General features: G+C 37.1%; 1 protein-coding gene across 3 annotated transcripts in view; it reads right to left on the reverse strand.

Moving 5' to 3' along the window:
* Positions 1 to 387: 387 nt before the first annotated feature.
* Positions 388 to 18,849, reverse strand: part of MGAT4A (alpha-1,3-mannosyl-glycoprotein 4-beta-N-acetylglucosaminyltransferase A) — a 109,541-nt gene continuing 91,079 nt past the window's right edge. For 2 of the 3 annotated variants that reach the window (XM_053588204.1, XM_053588205.1), the window contains exons 11-16: positions 18,726 to 18,833; positions 18,377 to 18,570; positions 12,538 to 12,616; positions 11,821 to 11,887; positions 6,832 to 6,944; positions 388 to 6,697 (exon numbers count right to left, since the gene is read on the reverse strand). In XM_053588204.1, coding sequence (XP_053444179.1) covers positions 6,671 to 6,697; positions 6,832 to 6,944; positions 11,821 to 11,887; positions 12,538 to 12,616; positions 18,377 to 18,570; positions 18,726 to 18,833 — 588 coding nt within the window. In that variant the 3' untranslated portion in view covers positions 388 to 6,670. The remainder of the gene's footprint in view (positions 6,698 to 6,831; positions 6,945 to 11,820; positions 11,888 to 12,537; positions 12,617 to 18,376; positions 18,571 to 18,725; positions 18,834 to 18,849) is intronic. The other variant, XR_008379535.1, reaches the window with a different exon arrangement.

An 18,849-nucleotide genomic window follows, 5' to 3' on the forward strand; every position in this document is an offset into this window, starting at 1 on the left:
GCTCAAACAATCCTGTCACTTCAGCCTCCCAGTAGCAGGGAGTATAGGTACCTGCCACCATACCCAGCTAGTTTTTCTATTTTAGTAGAGATGGGGAGTCAGGGGTGTCACTCTTGCTCAGGCTGGTCTCAAACTCCTGAGCTCAAGCAGTCCACCCACCTTGGCTTCCCAGAGTGTTAGGATTATGGGCGTGAGATACTACACCTGGCCTCATAAGCAAGGCTTTTTTTTTTCTCTAAAGACATTATAAAACCCAATTAAAGAATCCACATCAGTTTTCTAACTAAAAAATACATAAACCATTACTATATCAGTACTAAACAAAATTAATAAGAAAACTACTCAAAGTTTCACCTATTTTTATTGGAAGGAATCTTGAATTCAACATGGCTTTTTAAACTTCTTTATTTCAAATACACATGAACAGCTGTGGTACAGAGAAACAGTGATGAAAGGCACAGTCAACAGGACCACTTATTCGGTTTTCAGTTATAGCAGCAAATCTGAAAATAAATAATCTTCCTTTAAAAATCCAACAGGTACCTAAAATATTACTACAGTATTAACTAGTCAACTAATGGAGACATTTTAAGGAAAATATGTACAATACATTTAAGAAGAAAAATAATCTAGTACAACCTGGCAGAGATTCCTCAGGCCGCTTCTCCATGGGATGCTTCCAGACAATCCCTAAACGCAAAGACAGTCTTTCCAAAGTGTTCTGAATGAGACACGCTTTCATTGTTTTCATTCCATAAATGAAATATACAATTGTTACATTTAGCTGATTTCTAAATCTTTCTTAGAAAATGTTACTGTCTATGCTGAAATGAAAAGTATCAAATCTGCTGGCAGTGCATCTTACAGTACGGTCGATATCAGCCATTTTTAAGGCTCAGAGAATATGTCTTCAGAAGATATTTTCACCAAATTTGAGCAAACACTGAGCATTTCAAATAAAGAACGGAATGCTAGTCAAGCTAAAGTACCAAACCTTTGATTCCAGGACAGTTTGCTAATTACTAATACAGTAACACAGCTAGGAGTACACAATAACATAAAATAGCCTCCCTAATGTCCAAAAATATTAAAATACTCCCCACAACAGATAATCTTTATTTTAGAACAAATTTAGCACCACTATATTTTACATTTTTACTGCAGTGTTAACAGTGGGAATGATAATTTGCACAAAGTTCTTCCCTTCAGCTTCTAGTTTACTTTCTAGAACAGTGTCTTCTAAATTCTCAGCTCACTCCTTGCTGTTTGTTCCTTTGAACATTACTACTTAATGCCTGAACTGGTGACGTTAAGTGTTTCAAGTAAGAAGAGCTGATATATAGGTATTGATGATATGAAGTGTAACAAAATCTTCAGTTTGGTTGCTTTTTAAATAATATTGTCTTAGCAGTGTGTGTTAACATGCATTAAAGAAAGTAAGCATACTACTTACCATAGCATATATCTAGGATTAATTTAGAATTTCACAACTATCAAAATTAAACTACATTTTATACACTGTAAATATTGCTAGCTAGCTTGGAAAGGGATTGGATAACTAAGTTCTCTTATAACACTAAGATATGATTATGACTCAAATTTCCCATCTTTTAATAGTTTATAACCTGATTTTCCTTCCTTTAGTTCTACTTGTCTTACATCAAGGCCCTGGCAGTACAGAAAAATAAGCACAAAAATTAAGACTAAACCAAAATAAAAATAAACTTCATTAGCAATTAATGGCTTGTATGCAGAGAGGTATTTTGGAAAACCTTTTTTTTTTTAGAGACAGACTCTCACTTTATCGCCCTCACTAGAGTCCGTGGCGTCAAAGCTCACAGCAACCTCCAGCTCCTGGGCTTAGGTGATTCTCTTGCCTCAGCCTCCCAATTAGCTGGCACTGCCACAACGCCTGGCTATTTTTGTTGCAGTTTGGCAGGGGCCGGGTTTGAACCCACCGCCCTCAATATATGGGGCCGGCGCCCTAACACTGAACCACAGGCACCACCTATGGAAAACATTTTTAAAGTAACAAAAATTTAGTTGGCCCACAAGAGAATCTGATGTGTGCTAGATGATAAACTAAGTTTTGGTTTAGAAAAAAACTGTCGATACAGAGTAGATATCTGATGTCTACATAAAGGCCTAAGTTATTTTATCTTCATGTCATATCTAAAATACCACTGTTTATCATCCTTTAAAACACTTCTGCTCAGAGCAGTCTAAATTGCTATAAAGCAATACCTCTTCCAGAAAAACAGTTAAGATTTCTTGTATACTGTTTCAGTCCCTTTCCTACAATTTCATTCTAACAGTTCCTTTACAAAGTACTAGTAAGATGCTGCAACTTTGCCAACAAACTTCCAGTGAAGACTATTTAAGATCTCTGGCAGAGTACATCCCAGATAAAGCCGAAGTATATGATTTCTAGTAAAGACCTTATTTTTGCATTTATCAAGAAATATCCAACATACTATAGGGAATCAAATATGAAGACTTCCTGATCTCTTTTAAATATTGCATTCCTTTTCTATCACTGCATAACAAATTGCCACAAATTCAGTTTAAACACATTTATTATCTTGCAGTTCTGTTGTTCAGTGTCTAAGCAGGCTTAACTGTCCTCTGCTTAGGGTCTCACAAAGCTGGAATCACCATGCTAGCCAGGCTGAATCTTCTCTGGAGACTGGAGATGAACGCATTTCCAAGCCCATGAATGAGCTTGTGGGCGAAATTCAGTTTCTGTGGCTGTAGGACTGCAGTTCCCATTTTGCCTGTCTGTTCTTTAAAGCCATCTGCATTCCTTCTCATGTGTCTCCTCCTACCTTAAAAAAGCAATGGTGCCCTGAATCCTTCTCCTCCTGAGTCTCTGACTTCTGCTACCAGCCTGAGAAAACTCTGCTTTTAATGGGTTCACAAGATTTAATTAGCCAACCCCACATAATCTTCCTTTTGTTCTATGACATGATTATAATTATGGATTGTACAGGTTCCACCTCTGCTTGAAGGGGTTAGATATTCTACAAGGTCATTGGCAGGGGTGGGGAGGTGTTAGGATTCTGCCCACCACAAATACACTGCTATTCATCAGAGCAATCTCTGCAAAGGTGCCGTTTCCATATAACCAAACTTTTGAGGGACAGCACTGATGGCAGGCAATTTTCATTATTATAATAGATTTAAAAGAAGCTTTTGTAATTTTGCTTATGGTTTTTAAGAGAACCATACCTTTTAATGATTTATTAGTGCAACCGCTGATTTGTAAAAGCTATGCCTTTGTTCGAAGACATCTCCAATGGTTAAATCAGTATGCATGTACACGTCTATAGCCTATGTGCTAAATACCCAATTTGCATTAACTTTTCCAAAAGTTTTCATCACACTATCTTTTTTGACTACATAGTACAGTATAATCCAAGCTTTGTGAGCCCATAATAAAGAACTTAGAAAACTTAGAATCCTAGAAATAGATCAACTTTCTCTCCTCATTCAAAATACTCATCATCATTTGTATAATGATACAGTCATGTCTGCTTTTAACCTCATGAGAATTCACTAATTCTGGTTTCTAACTGTCCACATTAGCACTCTTGACACATAGAGAAATTTCTGCAATGATGACAGTGTTCTGTATCTGTATGTACAGAGTAGTGTCCAGTGTAGTCACACACAGCCATTAAACAGCTACGGTGACTGCAAAGCTGAATTTTTTATTAATTTAAATAACCCCAGTTGTCTAGTGGCCACTACACATGCAAGCACAACTCAAGAGTCTAATAGTTTTATGTGAAATACACACCAGATGCCAAACCAAACCATGACCTATTTTAATTTATATATGTGTGTGTGTGTATAAAAAATTAGTCCCAACTTTAGACACTTATGGTAAAGTGGTTCAATGTCACGGTCAAGAATTTACCTTCTTTCAGTTCCAGGCACTCCTCTGCACCTCCTCCAATCTTCTGCCCTAACTCTGCTCACACTCCAGTTTCTTGCTTGAGGAAATCATGGCTGCTTCTACTTGTCTAGTGTAGAACTGGGCAAAAAGGAGGGAGCAACTAACAGACACCACGTGAGCACCTGCTGCAGCAGAGGATAGGTAAGAAGTATGAACTGCAGGCATGCCCCAGGAGCTTGAAATTTGGTTAGAGACAGAACACACAAACGCACCCCACAATAAAATCTAGACAGCTGAGCGTGTATGGAAGTGTGTGGCAAGGACTGAAGAGAAAGGAAGGTAGGCTGGAATGGCTGGCCAGGCACATTGTAGGCATTGATAATTTCAAGGTGAAAAGGACACAAGAAAGTCCTAGAATGATAGAAAAGATCTGGCTAAAAGTATTCTTAGGAACAGGCGGGATGAGAAGAGCATTGGACAGGAGACTACACTAAAGTAGGAAGAAGCTGGCTAAACAGTCTGAGCATCTTTAAAGAAGCTGGTGTCACAAATGGCACCAGGAGCTATGATAACTTTCTGCTCCTGCGATTTTTAGAGCATGGCCTTTCATCTTGAAACCAGAGTTGGCAACTAAGGAACAGGGACCCAAGGGGACTCCTAGACACACCTGCACAGATTTTTACCTTCTGTTACTCAGTAGTTCTAGCAGTAACTTAGTATGCTATGCCAGTATACTAAGGTTATGAAAGGGTATATACCTCTTCTTGAATAAAATCTGCTTATGGGCACTGGGCCAAACAAAATAAAAATTACATTCAAGAAAACAAAAATTAAATCCAAAATCCTAATAAAAAATTTCAACTGGATTTTAACTGATATAAAAATCATTATTAGCAACATGATTGACTTTTTTTTTTTTTTTTTGAAATAGTCTCACTATGTCACCCTCGGTAGAGTGCTGTGGCATCACAGCTCACAACAACCTCAAACTCCTGGGCTTAAGCGATTCTCTTGCCTCAGCCTCCCAGTAGCTGGGACTACAGGCGCCCACCACAACGCCCGGCTGTTTTTGTTGCAGTTGTCATTGTTTAGCTGGCCTAACCCGGGTGTGAACCTGCCAGCCTCCGTGTACGTGGCTGGCGCCGTAACCACTGTGCCAAGGCGCCGTAATCACAGGTGCCAAGCCAACATGATTGACTTTTTAATCAAGAAAAGTAACTAAAAATTATTACAATATGAAATGATGGAAATAATTCTACTATACCTTTGTTTCCCAACCTTTTTTACTTCATGACACTGCACAGAAAATAATGCTGTTTGACACTATTTGTTCAGCGAACTGGGTAAGCAGATGAAACTCCTCTAGGCTAGAGGCAATCTAGAACCTCCTCCCCACCCAAGGCCTTGGCCAGTGGCCACTCTGAAAGCTCCCGGGAATCAACCTCTGCACATCTGTAAACCACATGCAACCCCCGTGAGGCACACTAGTGTGCCAGAGTAGACCAGCTGGGAACTGAAATTGATAACTCATCCTTTTTTTTTTTTTAAGTCAAGTACTTTTATAAAGATCACTGATTGCTGAGGCTGCTAACATTCTTTGTTTATAGAATTGCATGTTTAAGAGTAATCAATACTCTTCTGGACATAGGATTTACATAATGTGACAGAATAAATCATTCTGGAAAAATATATGACTGCTACAATCCCTTTCGCCCAAACCAATATTACAATTTTTCTTTAAAATTATGCCAATTATAACTTATACAATAGCATCACTTAGAAAATATCTCATAAGAATTCATAAAATGAGGGCAGATATAAAAGAATCAACAAAAGATAATGTATCTAACTCGTGGATTAAAGACAAAGATTAAAAAGGAAAGAAAAGTTTGTCATTTTACACATCAGAGAAAATGTAATGACTTAAGTTTATGACAATTCAAATTGAATGCATCACACTTACACACTCAAATTTACCAAACTGATTTTTTGTGGCTATACACCATACACAGTATAGTAAAATAACCCTCAAGAAAGACATTGGTCTTGAAACTCTTGGCTTTAAGGAATGACAAATGTCTTTGAAAATATTTTGTTCAGAATCACCGTGATTATAAAAGTACTTCAGTTAAGAAATCCATCTATAATCAATCTTAAATGGCAGTGCATTTGAAAAATGGCATTGATTTGTAATGTTTGCATTTCCAAAGTAAAAGATAGAAAGAACTTAAAAAAGCAAGGTAACTGGTTTTCAAAAAAAGTATCGATTCAAAAATTTACTGCACAAAAATATGTACTTCTTAAGTGTTTCTAATAAATTAATCCATAACATTTTATGTATATTTATATATTTATATATACATATATAATCCCTGATAAGCTATAAAAGAGGGTATATAATAGTAAAATAAGTGAACCTCAAAAGTACCCCCTTCATAAAATGTATTTAACATTAGTTTTTCTCAAATTTAAGGAATGTAACAATATGTACAACTCTTATGTATTAGTATAATATCAAAATAGTACAAGTCATATTAACAGGCTGTCTTAATTGTAAAATGTTTGAGTCAAGTTAAAATTTAAGGACAGCTTAGTTTCAAATGAATACAATTATCATGGGAGATTCACTTTCCAAGTAGAAATGACAATCATCTTATCTACAGTAGATTTCACAAGAGGTAGTGTTCAAGTAAAAAAAAAAAAAAAAAAGTACATGCATTCTATCTTTAATCAACAAATTCACAGGAAAAAGTATGTTGGTTTCTTAGTAGATCAGTTGGTGGCTTTTTTAATATGAATCTGAAATACAAAATAATTAAAAGTATGATAAGGTAATTAATTCCTCATTTCAAAAAGGCCTTAAGTATAAAATCAAAGTGTAATTTTTTAAAAAGTAGAATCTAGACCATTTCACTGATTTAATATATTCTTACCTCATTAAGAATAGCCCAAACAGCAGAATTCTGAATAACTGAAAGTCGAAAGGCTGAAACGGGATTTAGACTAGGATCCACCATTCCTTCTGCAACACCATTGTCAAATTTTCCTTCAAAATAAAAATTAGCATTTGTTGGACAGACTGAGATGAGCACACAGAAAATATCACTGACTTAAGGTAGGAAAGGAATACACCAAAATATTCCCAGGAACAGCACGTGTCCTTAGGCTGGAGGTGATTTTTGTTTTCACTTTTAGTCAACTTTTAAATTTTTTATGAAATAGCACATGCTTAAAAACCTACAGGTTTTTAGCAAATTGTGATTTACCCAAACCTTACCAAAACATAGTCTGTATCATCACTCAGTCTGACCTCTCTGAAAGTTAAGTCAATCATAACCAATTTTAATGTTTTAGACATATGTACAGTTGCTAGCCTTGAGCAGGGGCTCAATCCAAGTGTACTCTTTCCAAGGGCACATTTAGAAGGAATTAAGAAGTCATGCCTCCTCTACACAGTTCCATATAAAGCTCAATTATAAATGACAAGCTAAAAAAAGCTCTCCTATAAAAATAAGGACCAAGAACTATAAAAGGTAACATACTCTGTACCAAAATTTTCTTGCTGTAAGCAAAATCTTTCTTAAAGCCCAAAAAATGCTGTTAGAAAAGTAATAATGAAATCATTCTGAGACAAATTTTGGTAAGCTAGGGACTGACAACCTTTTTCTATAAACGGCTGTCTTTGTAGGCCTAGAGGAAATTCAAGGATACTAGGTAGGTATTTACATATAGAAAGACAGAAAACAAATTTCCACAAATTTTTTAATGGTGAAATTCAATATATAACAGAATACTTTTTTTTTTTTTTGGTCACACAGCTGTACTAAAAAGAAGAATATAATTCCTTTTTGGGGGGATTACATTTCATTTAATTGGGGTTCAATGTTAGTATTGTTTATCATCAAAATTGATTTTAAGTGTACGCCTGCTAATGCTGATCCTAATCTTTTACATATTATCTTTGAAATCTCCCTTCATACAGCCGAGGCAGGGCCAAATACTGATAACCAAGCTACAAATACATAATTTAAATGGAGCATATGAATCACATGGAAGGTATTTCCATATCATTTTTCTCTTTGATATTGGCCTTTTGGGAAAAGCTCCTCAATTACACAGTATATAGATTTTGAAATATGGAAATTACTTTTTCACTTATATTGAGGTCCAAAAATGCAGCTGTAACTATAGTTTGAAATTGAAAATGTACCCACTGTAAATTTGTGTGGGACAGAAATCATGCTTTCTATTTTAATTTTTGACAGCATGGGACGTGTATTAAGAGCGTGGTATTATTTATAGTTTGAACGACATTAGTTGTCATCAAAGTGACTTAACTGAATTTCCGTTTGCATATAAGCACCATTTTGTCTTACTAATTTCAGGTTGAATCCATTAAGAAACATTATCAACTGCAGCAAAAATTAATTTTCAAAATGATAGCTGTTAAGATAGTTCTTATCATTTGGAAAAGTTTTGACCCTGTTCTTGAGTTCAAAATACTTCAATAAAACTTTAGCACTGCTAAGTCACTGAACTACTGTATGGTAGGGCAAGTGAGGATATTCAGTTCCCATTTCTGACAAAAATACACAGGACTAATAATGCGTAAGTCATAACAGCAAATAAAAGTTCATAGTTGACACTTTGGTTTAATGATATATGATAGATTCAGATATTTTCTGCAAAGTATACCTGGCTGATATAGAATAAAATAAATAACCAGAGGCTTTAAATGCCTTAAATTTTCACAAGCTTTGTAAATTAATGTAACTAAGCCTTCTTCTCTTCCACATATATTTTAACCATATTTGTTGTCACATATCTAAGCAGATTCCACTTCAGGTAGAACTTCTGTTTTTTCAACCTGTGTGAAAATATCCTTGCCTGTAGTTGTTCCAAACAGACTATTCATGGGTACCAACTCTTTAGTCACTTCTTTGACATTAACTCCCAGTAAAAACTGAGCAGTATCATAGACATGTCAGCTTATGAAGAAAAACACTCAAAATTTTGCTTTTTGACTACTGACATTGCTTCCAGTGTCCTCAACTTTTTAAGCAATTCCTGTTTCTGAAAACCTCATAGTCTAAATAAGTTAATTTTCTCTGCACATATTTCTTTAGATACTCATTTCATTAGGGAAATAATTACCAAATGTAGGTATAACTAGCTTCATCAAAACAGTTTCACTCAGTAATTCTGTCTTGTAGCTATATTCTCACATGAGACTGCAAACAACCTAGGTGTCCATCACTAGGACACTGGTAAATAAATTATCATATGCAAATACATGGGCAGCCAATTAAAAGATTGAAGAAAAAATAGAGGGGCGGCACCTATGGCTCAGTTGGTAAGGCGCTGGCCCCATATACGGAGGGTGGCGGGTTCAAACCCGGCCCCGGCCAAACTGCAAAACCAAAAACTAGCCGGGCGTTGTGGTGGGCGCCTGTAGTCCCAGCTACTCGGGAGGCTGAGGCAAGAGAATTGCTTAAGCCCAGGAGTTGGAGGTTGCTGTGAGCTGTGTGAGGCCACGGCACTCTACCGAGGGCCATAAAGTGAGACTCTGTCTCTACAAAAAAAAATAAAATAAAAAAAATAAATAAATAAATAGAATTTTTTAAAAAGGTGTTTTTCTTTTTTTTTAATTGAGACAGAGTCTCACTTTGTCACCCTCAGTAGAGTGCCGTAGCATCATAGCTCACAGCAACCTCCAACTCTTGGGCTCCAGTGATTCTCTTGCCTCAGCCTTCCTAGTAGGAGGAGCTACAGGTGCCTGCCACAACACCCAGCTATTTTTGTTTTGTTTAGCAGGCCTGGGCTGGGTTCAAACCCACCAGCCCTGGAGCATGGGGCTGGCACCCTACCCACTGAGCTATGGGCACCCAGCCCCCCCAAAAGTTGAATATGATGCAGGTGTTATCTGAGACTAAAGGCAACACATACTTCCTCCTGATTTACCCCTACCCCGAATAGAAGCTCACTGCCTCAATTCTATAACAAGACAGAGCTGAAAGATTTTCTCTCCCATCTTCTGGCTTTGGCCAAATCAAATAAACCTTTCTCACCTCCAAACACTGGGGTCACAGGGTTTGGCTTTCGCCGCACATCAGGTATAGGAGTCTGAATTTGGGGCTCTGCAAATTCATACCTCTGCACCATATTTTTAGCTGTACCGGCACAGAGCAGAGCTTCTGTCTCATGAGCTGGGTGGGGGTGCAGAGGTTATAGAGCTGGGGATGGCTCAAATGCCACAGTCTCTTAAGATTCTTACTGAGATTTAGTAGATTTTTACAAATAAGCAAAAGTTTCTCCATTTGCTGTATGCCCTTAGGATAATCTTCAGAGATTTTTAAATGGGTTTTTAAAAAATAATTTTCAGGGCAGTGCCTGTGGCTCAAAGGAGTAGGGCACCGGCCCCATATGCCGGAGGTGGTGGGTTCAAACCCAACCCTGGCCAAAAACTAAAAAAAAATAAATAATAATAATAATTTTCAATAGTTATAGTTGTTTTCTTAGGGGAAAGATCAGTGAAGCCCCTCACCCCACCATTCCACTAAAGCAAGTTCCTCAAGGGAGCAGGACTTATACATTCATTTTATAAAAATACATTACTCTTTATTTCTGATGGGTGTTTTGGTTATATAAGGTCTAGGTTTAATGATCCCTAAGTTTTCCTCTGGTTCTAAGCACATATGACTTGGTGTTTTAGATTGGTCACTTTATTCAAATGACTGTAAAGACATTTAACATAGATGCCTCTATTTCCTATGCTACTTTCATAATCTAGGACACAACATTTTCAGAAATTATTTAAGTGACAAGTAATAGGAGTAATAAATGTCTTGGATACTCAGCTAATTTTATGTTCATTTCTAGAGATAGGGTAACATACAGCCCCATATGAAAATAACTAAGCTCATTTATCAACCCAAAATGACATAGAAAGTAGTCAAGGTCACTGTGTAAGCTTTTGAGCAGCAACACCACACTTGCCAAATGTAAAACTGCTCTAGAGAGAGCTATAAAATATCATCTCTACCTGTAAACCTAGAATGTAATTTACCAACATTCTCTTTGGCCTAATACTAAGAAAAGTATTGTATTATTCATTGAGTCATTATCCACCAAGTGGCAGGGCCCAGGAGAGAAAATGTTCCTCCTTTCCCAGAGTGAACACAAGAATGGAGTTAGGAAACTCCCTGGCGCACCCAGGGCAGTCTCAGCAGAGAACAACTAAATGGGCTAATTAAGGGTGAGAAAGTCCTCAATCTGGAGGATTTATATCAAACTGGCACTGCAGACAGGGAAAGTGGCTAGAGGAAGGGCCGCCTGTAGAATGTGGGGCATGAATTAGAGGAACAATAGTCTTGGGGCTGAAGACAGGAAGAACAAAGAGAAAAATCACAGGATGTGAAGGAGGGTGGGAGCTAAGGAATCAGACAGGAGAAAGTCACGAAGGTCTTCTAGCCAGGTCAATAGAGCTACAATTCCATTTTGAAAAAGTAACTGCGGTCGTTTTGGAAAGCCAACAAGAGGACACAGGTAGCAGCAGTCCCTTCCCGAAAGTGGAGGCAGAGGGCACACAGCACCCACGCAGACAGGGCGACTCACGACTTTCAGAGGCGAGTAAGGGGAGGCCCACAGTTAGCTTAGGTGACCCCATAAACAGGGACAGCAGAAACCATGGTGACCAAGAAAGAAATATCTGTGTTACAGACACTCATAGTAGGTGGCATAAAGCTATGTGACGGGGCATCCCAACAGATGTGACCCTCAGGAGGAAGACGTGAGCCAGAAGCATGGCCTGTGCATGTGGGTGCCAGCTGAGACCATGACAGTAGCTAAGCTCAAGTTGCTTATAAAATACCATAGGAATAAGTCCAGAAAAATAAAGGCCATTTTACTAAAGAAGATATTACCTATTCTGAAATAGCCATCTTCTAATCGTCTGTCTTTGGTTTCTTTGCTTATTTCCAAACCTTCACTCTGAAATAAAACAAAAGCATTAATTTTAAAAATAATTTCTTCTAGTTAAAATGAATCTAAGTTATGAATGTTTCTTAATATACATAAAGTGGCATTTGTGGCGCACCTGTCTCTAAAAAGAGAAATGTCGCCTCAGTCTTGAACTTTAACAAACTTAATAAAAGTTTTTTTAACCATCAACTGGATCTCCGTATACTATATTGGTTCTCAGAAAATGAACCGTTACATCACTTAATAGAACAGTATTTGCTGTTTAAAATATGTTCAGAAGAACTATGTGTTAACTTGAAAGAAATCTAAGTACTCCTTAGAGACCAATGAATACATCAACAGGCATTACAACCACATAGTATGTTAAGACCCAAAATATAAACAGCAACTTAACACTTAAGTAAAATAATGATTCATTTCTTTTTGTAGCATAACCTTCCATGTTATTTTGCAACAGAAAACAAAACGAAGGCTATTCTATGAATAAGGCAAATGAGCCAAAACACCAGATGTTCCATTATTTCCAAAGAAAATAATATTACTCACCACTCAGTCCTACGAAACATAAGACTTATAAACAAGAAAATCTTCAAACCAAATCCACTGGTACATGTATTCGCTCTTAGGGAAAGGAAGGTAAGAGGAAAAAACAGTCATACCTTAAAAGGCAAAACTTCCACAGTTGTATTTAGCAGTATATCTCCCGGATGTTCTTGGTTGCCACTATGGAACAAATAACTGAAAACACAAACATAAAAATACTAGGTTAACAAAGACTCAAGAAGATGACCTTACCTCTGAGGAAGCTTTCCTAAACAAGACTCCAACTACTCAAAATTGACACCAGAACTTGCAGTAACTGCCCCATATGGAGCCCTGCTCTGTTGCCCACAATGTCAATCAAAGCTCACTTTGAATTCGTGAGCTCATGCAATCCTCCTCCTTCAGCCTTCTCAGTACATAGGCCACCATACCCAGCTACTTTTTAAACTTTTTTTAGAGATGGGGTCTTGCTATGTTGCCCAGGCTGGTCTTGACTCCCACCCTCAAGCCTTGGCCTCCCGAAGTGCTAGTATTATAGGCATAAGCCACTGAAAGATACTTTCTTAAAAGACATCCTTGATGGGGAATGCTGATTCGGCTTTAGCACTTAGTACCAAAGATAAAGATACAGAAGAAGGAGAGGGAGGGAACCACTACTAAAAGCCCACGACTCTAACCACAGTTCAGACAGATTCAGAGATGTTCACCACATGATATAACGAAAAACTCAGGATCACCTGTATCTTTTTTTTTTTTTATTTTTTTTTGTAGAGACAGAGTCTCATTGTACCACCCTCGGTAGAGTGCCGTGGCCTCACACGGCTCACAGCAACCTCCAGCTCTTGGGCTTACGTGATTCTCTTGCCTCAGCCTCCCGAGCAGCTGGGACTACAGGCGCCCGCCACAACACCTGGCTATTTTTTGTTGCAGTTTGGCCGGGGCTGGGTTTGAACTCGCCACCCTCAGCATATGGGGCCGGCGCCCTACTCACTGAGCCACAGGCGCCGCCCAGGATCACCTGTATCTTTGAATGTCAGATGAAGAAAGTACATAGAATTCCCAAAAAAAAAAAAAAAAAAAAAGTGCCAATATGGTCACAATGATGGCCTTGGAGGTGTGATTTTTTTTCATGATTCTTCACACTTCCAAGTTTTTGTATAATGAACACAGATTTTCAGAAAATCTTTTCATAACATTTCATTTATGTATTGATAAATAAAACTGCTTTTCTCCCTCTCAACAAATAAGTTATTGTGAGAATCAAAAAGTCATTCTTTTTCTTTGTCCTAGGAAGGGTAGGTGTTTCCATAAACTCTAAGAAAGTTTAAATATAGTATAGTTTGTGTTTTATTAGAAATGTGCCCTTAGTTGGGACATATAAATATTACCTTATTATAATATTTTACTATAAAATATTTTAACAGTTTATTGTAAAAATATTTGTTGTCAAGAAATTTGATCTTTGTTATGAGTTGTTTAGTTGATTCTTTGATGGGTATTTTTTCATTTGTTAAAAATACATGTTTTTTACAAACAGATTTTTCCTTACACTGATTACAAAAGTAAATCACTTTCTGCTTCCACTTCTGGAACGATGAGGTGTGCCTACTTTTCCCTATTCCTCCCTCTAAGTACAACAGAAGGGAATGACTAAAAACTTGGGACATTGTATGTAGAACAAACATAAGTAGACTCTAGAAGGTAGAGAGATGATGATGGACTAGCTCGGGTCTTGGGATATAAAGAACAACAGGGTGGTAAGTTTCCTGGGTTTTCTTTTTCCCTAGTATATTCTAGACTTAGAGCTGAGAAACGCAGAGATGTAGAAAGCCCAACGAAGCCCAGCAAAGCCTATCCTGTCTCACCAAAGCATCAGTCTAGTAAGACAGAACACTTTCAGAACAGTAACCACTCTACTCCAGCCAAATTCCACAGAAAAAGTGTGGTCCCAGCCCCCTTACCCCCTGCAAAGACTGAATGGGGAGCCCAGACTTTCATTCCTTGGGGTGATAATGAGGCCCTCCCAGTGATGTCACTGTAGAGCAGTGAGGACTTCCTGCCCTGCCTGGCCCGGGTGACACCAGCCTAGGTCTGGTGAGGGCTGGAACTCCCGTCCTACTCAGGAGCAACAGACAGCCTCTGCCTTCTTGGGGTGTCACCAAAGCACATGAGGGGAACCAAACTTCTACTACCCCCACCTGTAAGTAACGGGGAAGTATCACTCCCTTCTCCTGCCGCAGCAGTGCAGAGAAAGCTCATTAAAACAAAAGGATTAGAGACAAGCCAGTCTCAGAACATTATATCCCAAACATCACAGTTTTAATCAAAGCCCACTTATCTCACTAAGAAAAAGAGAAAAATCTCAACTTGAATGAAAAAAAGAAAAAAGACCATCAATAAAGACCAACACCAAGATAACAGAGATGTTAGAATTATCTGGAAAATGCAGCCATCATAAAAATGCTTCAAGCAAGTACAAATACCTTTCAAACAAATGAAAATTTAGAAAGACCCAACAAAGAAACAGAAGAACCAAAAGGAACTTTTGGAATTGAACATACGATAACCAAAATGAGAAACTCCATAGATGAGTCAACAGCAGAATGATGGAGACGGAGAAGAAAGAGTCCCATGAATTTAAAGACAAAACAACAGAAATGACCCAATCTGACAAACACAGAGAAAACAGGCTTTTAAAAATGAACAGAGTCGCAGGGACCTGTAGAACCATAACAAAAGATCTAATGTTAGGGCCCAATTAATTTTTGACAAAAGCGCAAAGAGAATTCAATGGAGAAAAGATAGCCTTTTCAACAAATAATACTGGAGCAACTGCACACCAAAGACCAAAAAAATAAAATGAACCCTGACCTTAACCTCGCCTCTTATATAAAAGTTAACTCAAAATGAATCGTACATTTAAATATAAAATGTAAAACTACAAAAATTATCAAAAAAGCCTCAAATCCTTGGGCCCTAGATCTAGGCAAAGAGTTATTAGGCTCAGATGTATAAAAGGAAAAATTGATAAACTAGATTTCATGAATATTAAAACTTTTGCTTTACAAAAGATACTGTTAGGAGATTAAAAGGGAGAAAATATCTGCAAACCACATATCTGACAAAAAAACTAGTTATTTTAACTCTTAAACAGTAAAAAAAAAAAAATCAGTTAGAAATTGGGCAAAAGACATGAACAGACACTTCAACAAAGAGGATGGCAAATAAGCTCATGGGAAGATGTTCAACTTCAGTAATCATCAATGACAGTACTGATTAGACTCAGGGAAATACAGGTTAAAATAATGAATTACTACATATCTTTCAGGATAGCTAAAATTTAAAAATTGTGACAACACCAAATGCTGGTGAGGATGCAAAGGAATTTAAATCACTCACACACTGCTGATAGGAATGGAAAATGGAAAATAGTTTGGCAACTACCATATAACCCAAAATTGTGCTCTTGGGCATTTAGCTCTAACAATAATCTGTACACAATGTTCACGGTAGTTTTATTTGTGAGGATTAAACTGTGGTACATCCACACTATGGAATACTGCTCAGCAAGAAGAGGGGATGAAACTGTGAGAGCATGCCATACCCTGACTGAATCATTAGACAGTTATGCTGAGTGATAAAAGCCAAATCTAAAAGGTTATATACTGTGCAATTCCCTTTACGCAACATTATTGTTGAGACAGTCTCATTCTGTTACCCTCGCTAGAGTGCCATGGCTACAGAATGGTTACAGAGCTATGGCATCAAAGCTCATAGCAACCTCAAATCTCTGGGCTCAGGCAATCCTCCTGCTTCAGCCTCCCAAGTAGCTGGGACTATAGGCCACCATGACTGGCTAATTTTTCTATATCTTATAGAATGGGTCTTGCCCTTGCTTAGGCTGGTCTCAAACTCTTGCCCTCAAGTGATCCTTCTGCCTTGGCCTCCCCCAAAGTGCTAGGGTTACAGGTGTGAGCCACTGCACTCAGCCCATTTATACAATATTCTTAAATGACAAAGCCATAGAAATAAAGAACAAATTAGTGTCTGTCAGGGGTTAGAATGAGGCTGATGGGACATAGTAGATACGGCTATAAAAGGGCAACATGGGAATTCTTGGGGTGATAGAAATGTTCCTTATCTTGTTCTGGTGTCAAAACCTGGTTATGATATTTTACCATAGTTTGCAAGATATTATCACTGGGGGAAACTAGGTAATTGGTACATAACATCTCTCCATTTTATTCCTTACAGCTGCATGTGAATCTGTACTTTCTCAAAAATCAAAGTTTAACTTAAGAAAAAGTGAATTGATTGTTGAAGAAAGGCATACAAAATAAATGTATCAAAGGATGGGTGTGGTGGCTCATGTCTGTAATCCCAGCACTCTGGGAGGTGAAGTGGGTGGACTGCCTGAGCTCAGGAGTTTGAAAACAGCCTGAGCAAGAGCAAGATCAAGACTCCATCTCTAAAAAATAGTGGTCATTGTGGCAGATGCCTATAGTCCCACCTATTAGGGATGCTGAGACCAGGGAATCACTTGAGCCCAAGAGTTTGAGGTTACTGTGAGCTATGATGCCATGGCACTCTACTGGGGACAAGAAAGCGAGACTCTTGTCTCTAAAAAAACCAAACCAAACAAACAAACAAAAAATAAATAAATAAATGTATCAAGTCACAATGAAATAGTCTGTTATCCCTCCTCTATCAACAGTGTGATATATTTCTTCTAGATTTTTTCTACATATATAATGTATGTAGAACATTATTTTTATTACTTAAAAAAATCCTTCTATAATCTATAATTCTATACTTTATATACAGAATTCTGTGTATTCTAGAACTCTACACATATAGAAAGCTATAACCTATAGAATGATCTATAAGGAAATTCTATAATGTTATAAAATCTCTTCCCCCCCTTACTGTACATATGGAAAAGTTTTTGTGTCGATACATATAGATCGATGCCATTATTTTTAACAGATGCTCACAGCATTCCAATGCATGAAAAATCATCATTTATTTAACCAAATACCTCCTAATTGTATGATGACCCTCTATGAGCAGTAAACAATATCTCGAACTGTAGGGTATTAATAATAGTATAAAAATAAACATCAAATAACAATATATGCTTATCTAAGTGCAAAACTATCATTCAAAACTATTTCTGTATATTTTCTCAGTGGTATTCCTATTACATAACACACTGTTTACAACTTAAATTCCTCTCTGGAATCAGTTTAGAGTAACAAAAGAAAATTAGTAACATCATATCACAGCTATGCACGTTTTTTTGACCCTCTGGATTAGAATCATTCCAAATTATTTTTGGTGGATTCTAAAAATCAAATTAGCCCTTCCACAAAAACATAATATACTACAGAGTAGAGAACTATATTCTACTAAGCATGTCATGGGAAATATGGGGAACATAAAAAACTGAGGAAAGGTAGGAAAAATCATGACTATGAAGCTAAAAACAGGGAGAAGAAAGTCTTAAATTTTGTATAACAAACAGAAAAACATAAAAGGGCTGTAAATTTCTCAATACTGTACTAAAAATAATCCAGCATTTGTAAAATCGCTGACTAGGAACAGTCATATTCTGTCACATTGATCATTTCAACCTAGTTGCTTGGATGTTCAAGGATAAGGGCATGAACACTCATTTGAGATTTTTGAGAGTGATTTCTATATTAAAAAATTATACTTAGATAGTTCAGAAATACCAATAGAATTTACTAAACGTGTTAAAGGCTGATATTATATTGAAAACAGCACACCCATTTTATGACTGAATTATATTACATGTAAGTTATAACCCAACATTTTGGGACCTGCCATCTCCTTATATCTACTATGTATATACAGAAAAAAAATCCATCATAAATCACATTATGAATAAGAGCTCTGAATTGTAAGACCAAATATATTTCCATAATCACCAACCTTTCTACATTTACTGGTTTATCAAATTTAAACAAGATGTAGTCTCCGGCTATTGGGGTGATGGCCCAGAAGAAATCCTCCCCCATGTACGTCTTCTCCAGTGTATGTCCTTGGTAGACCTTCAAGGAAGTGGAAACCTCTGCAGGTGGATTGACATGGATTTTAAGAAGTAATGGTTTCATATAATCCTTATCCTAGGAGGGAAGACATATATGCTATTAAATAACATACATTTTACTTGTGTTTAAGAAAAGCAACAATCATACACTAAATAACAAATTATGTGTCCATGAAAAAATAAAATTAAATCATAAAATTTTATTTTATTTTAAAATAACATTAAACTCACCGTGAGTTTCTGGATTTTTCCTGATAGTGATGAATGCAGACCAACATGTTGGAAAAGGGAAGGTCTGAAGCGAATGCGCAGATTTGCTTTTTGTCTATCACAATGTTTCTAAATATTAAAAAAG

The sequence above is a fragment of the Nycticebus coucang genome, chromosome 4 (genome assembly GCF_027406575.1).
Source record: "Nycticebus coucang isolate mNycCou1 chromosome 4, mNycCou1.pri, whole genome shotgun sequence".
NCBI lineage: Eukaryota > Metazoa > Chordata > Mammalia > Primates > Lorisidae > Nycticebus > Nycticebus coucang.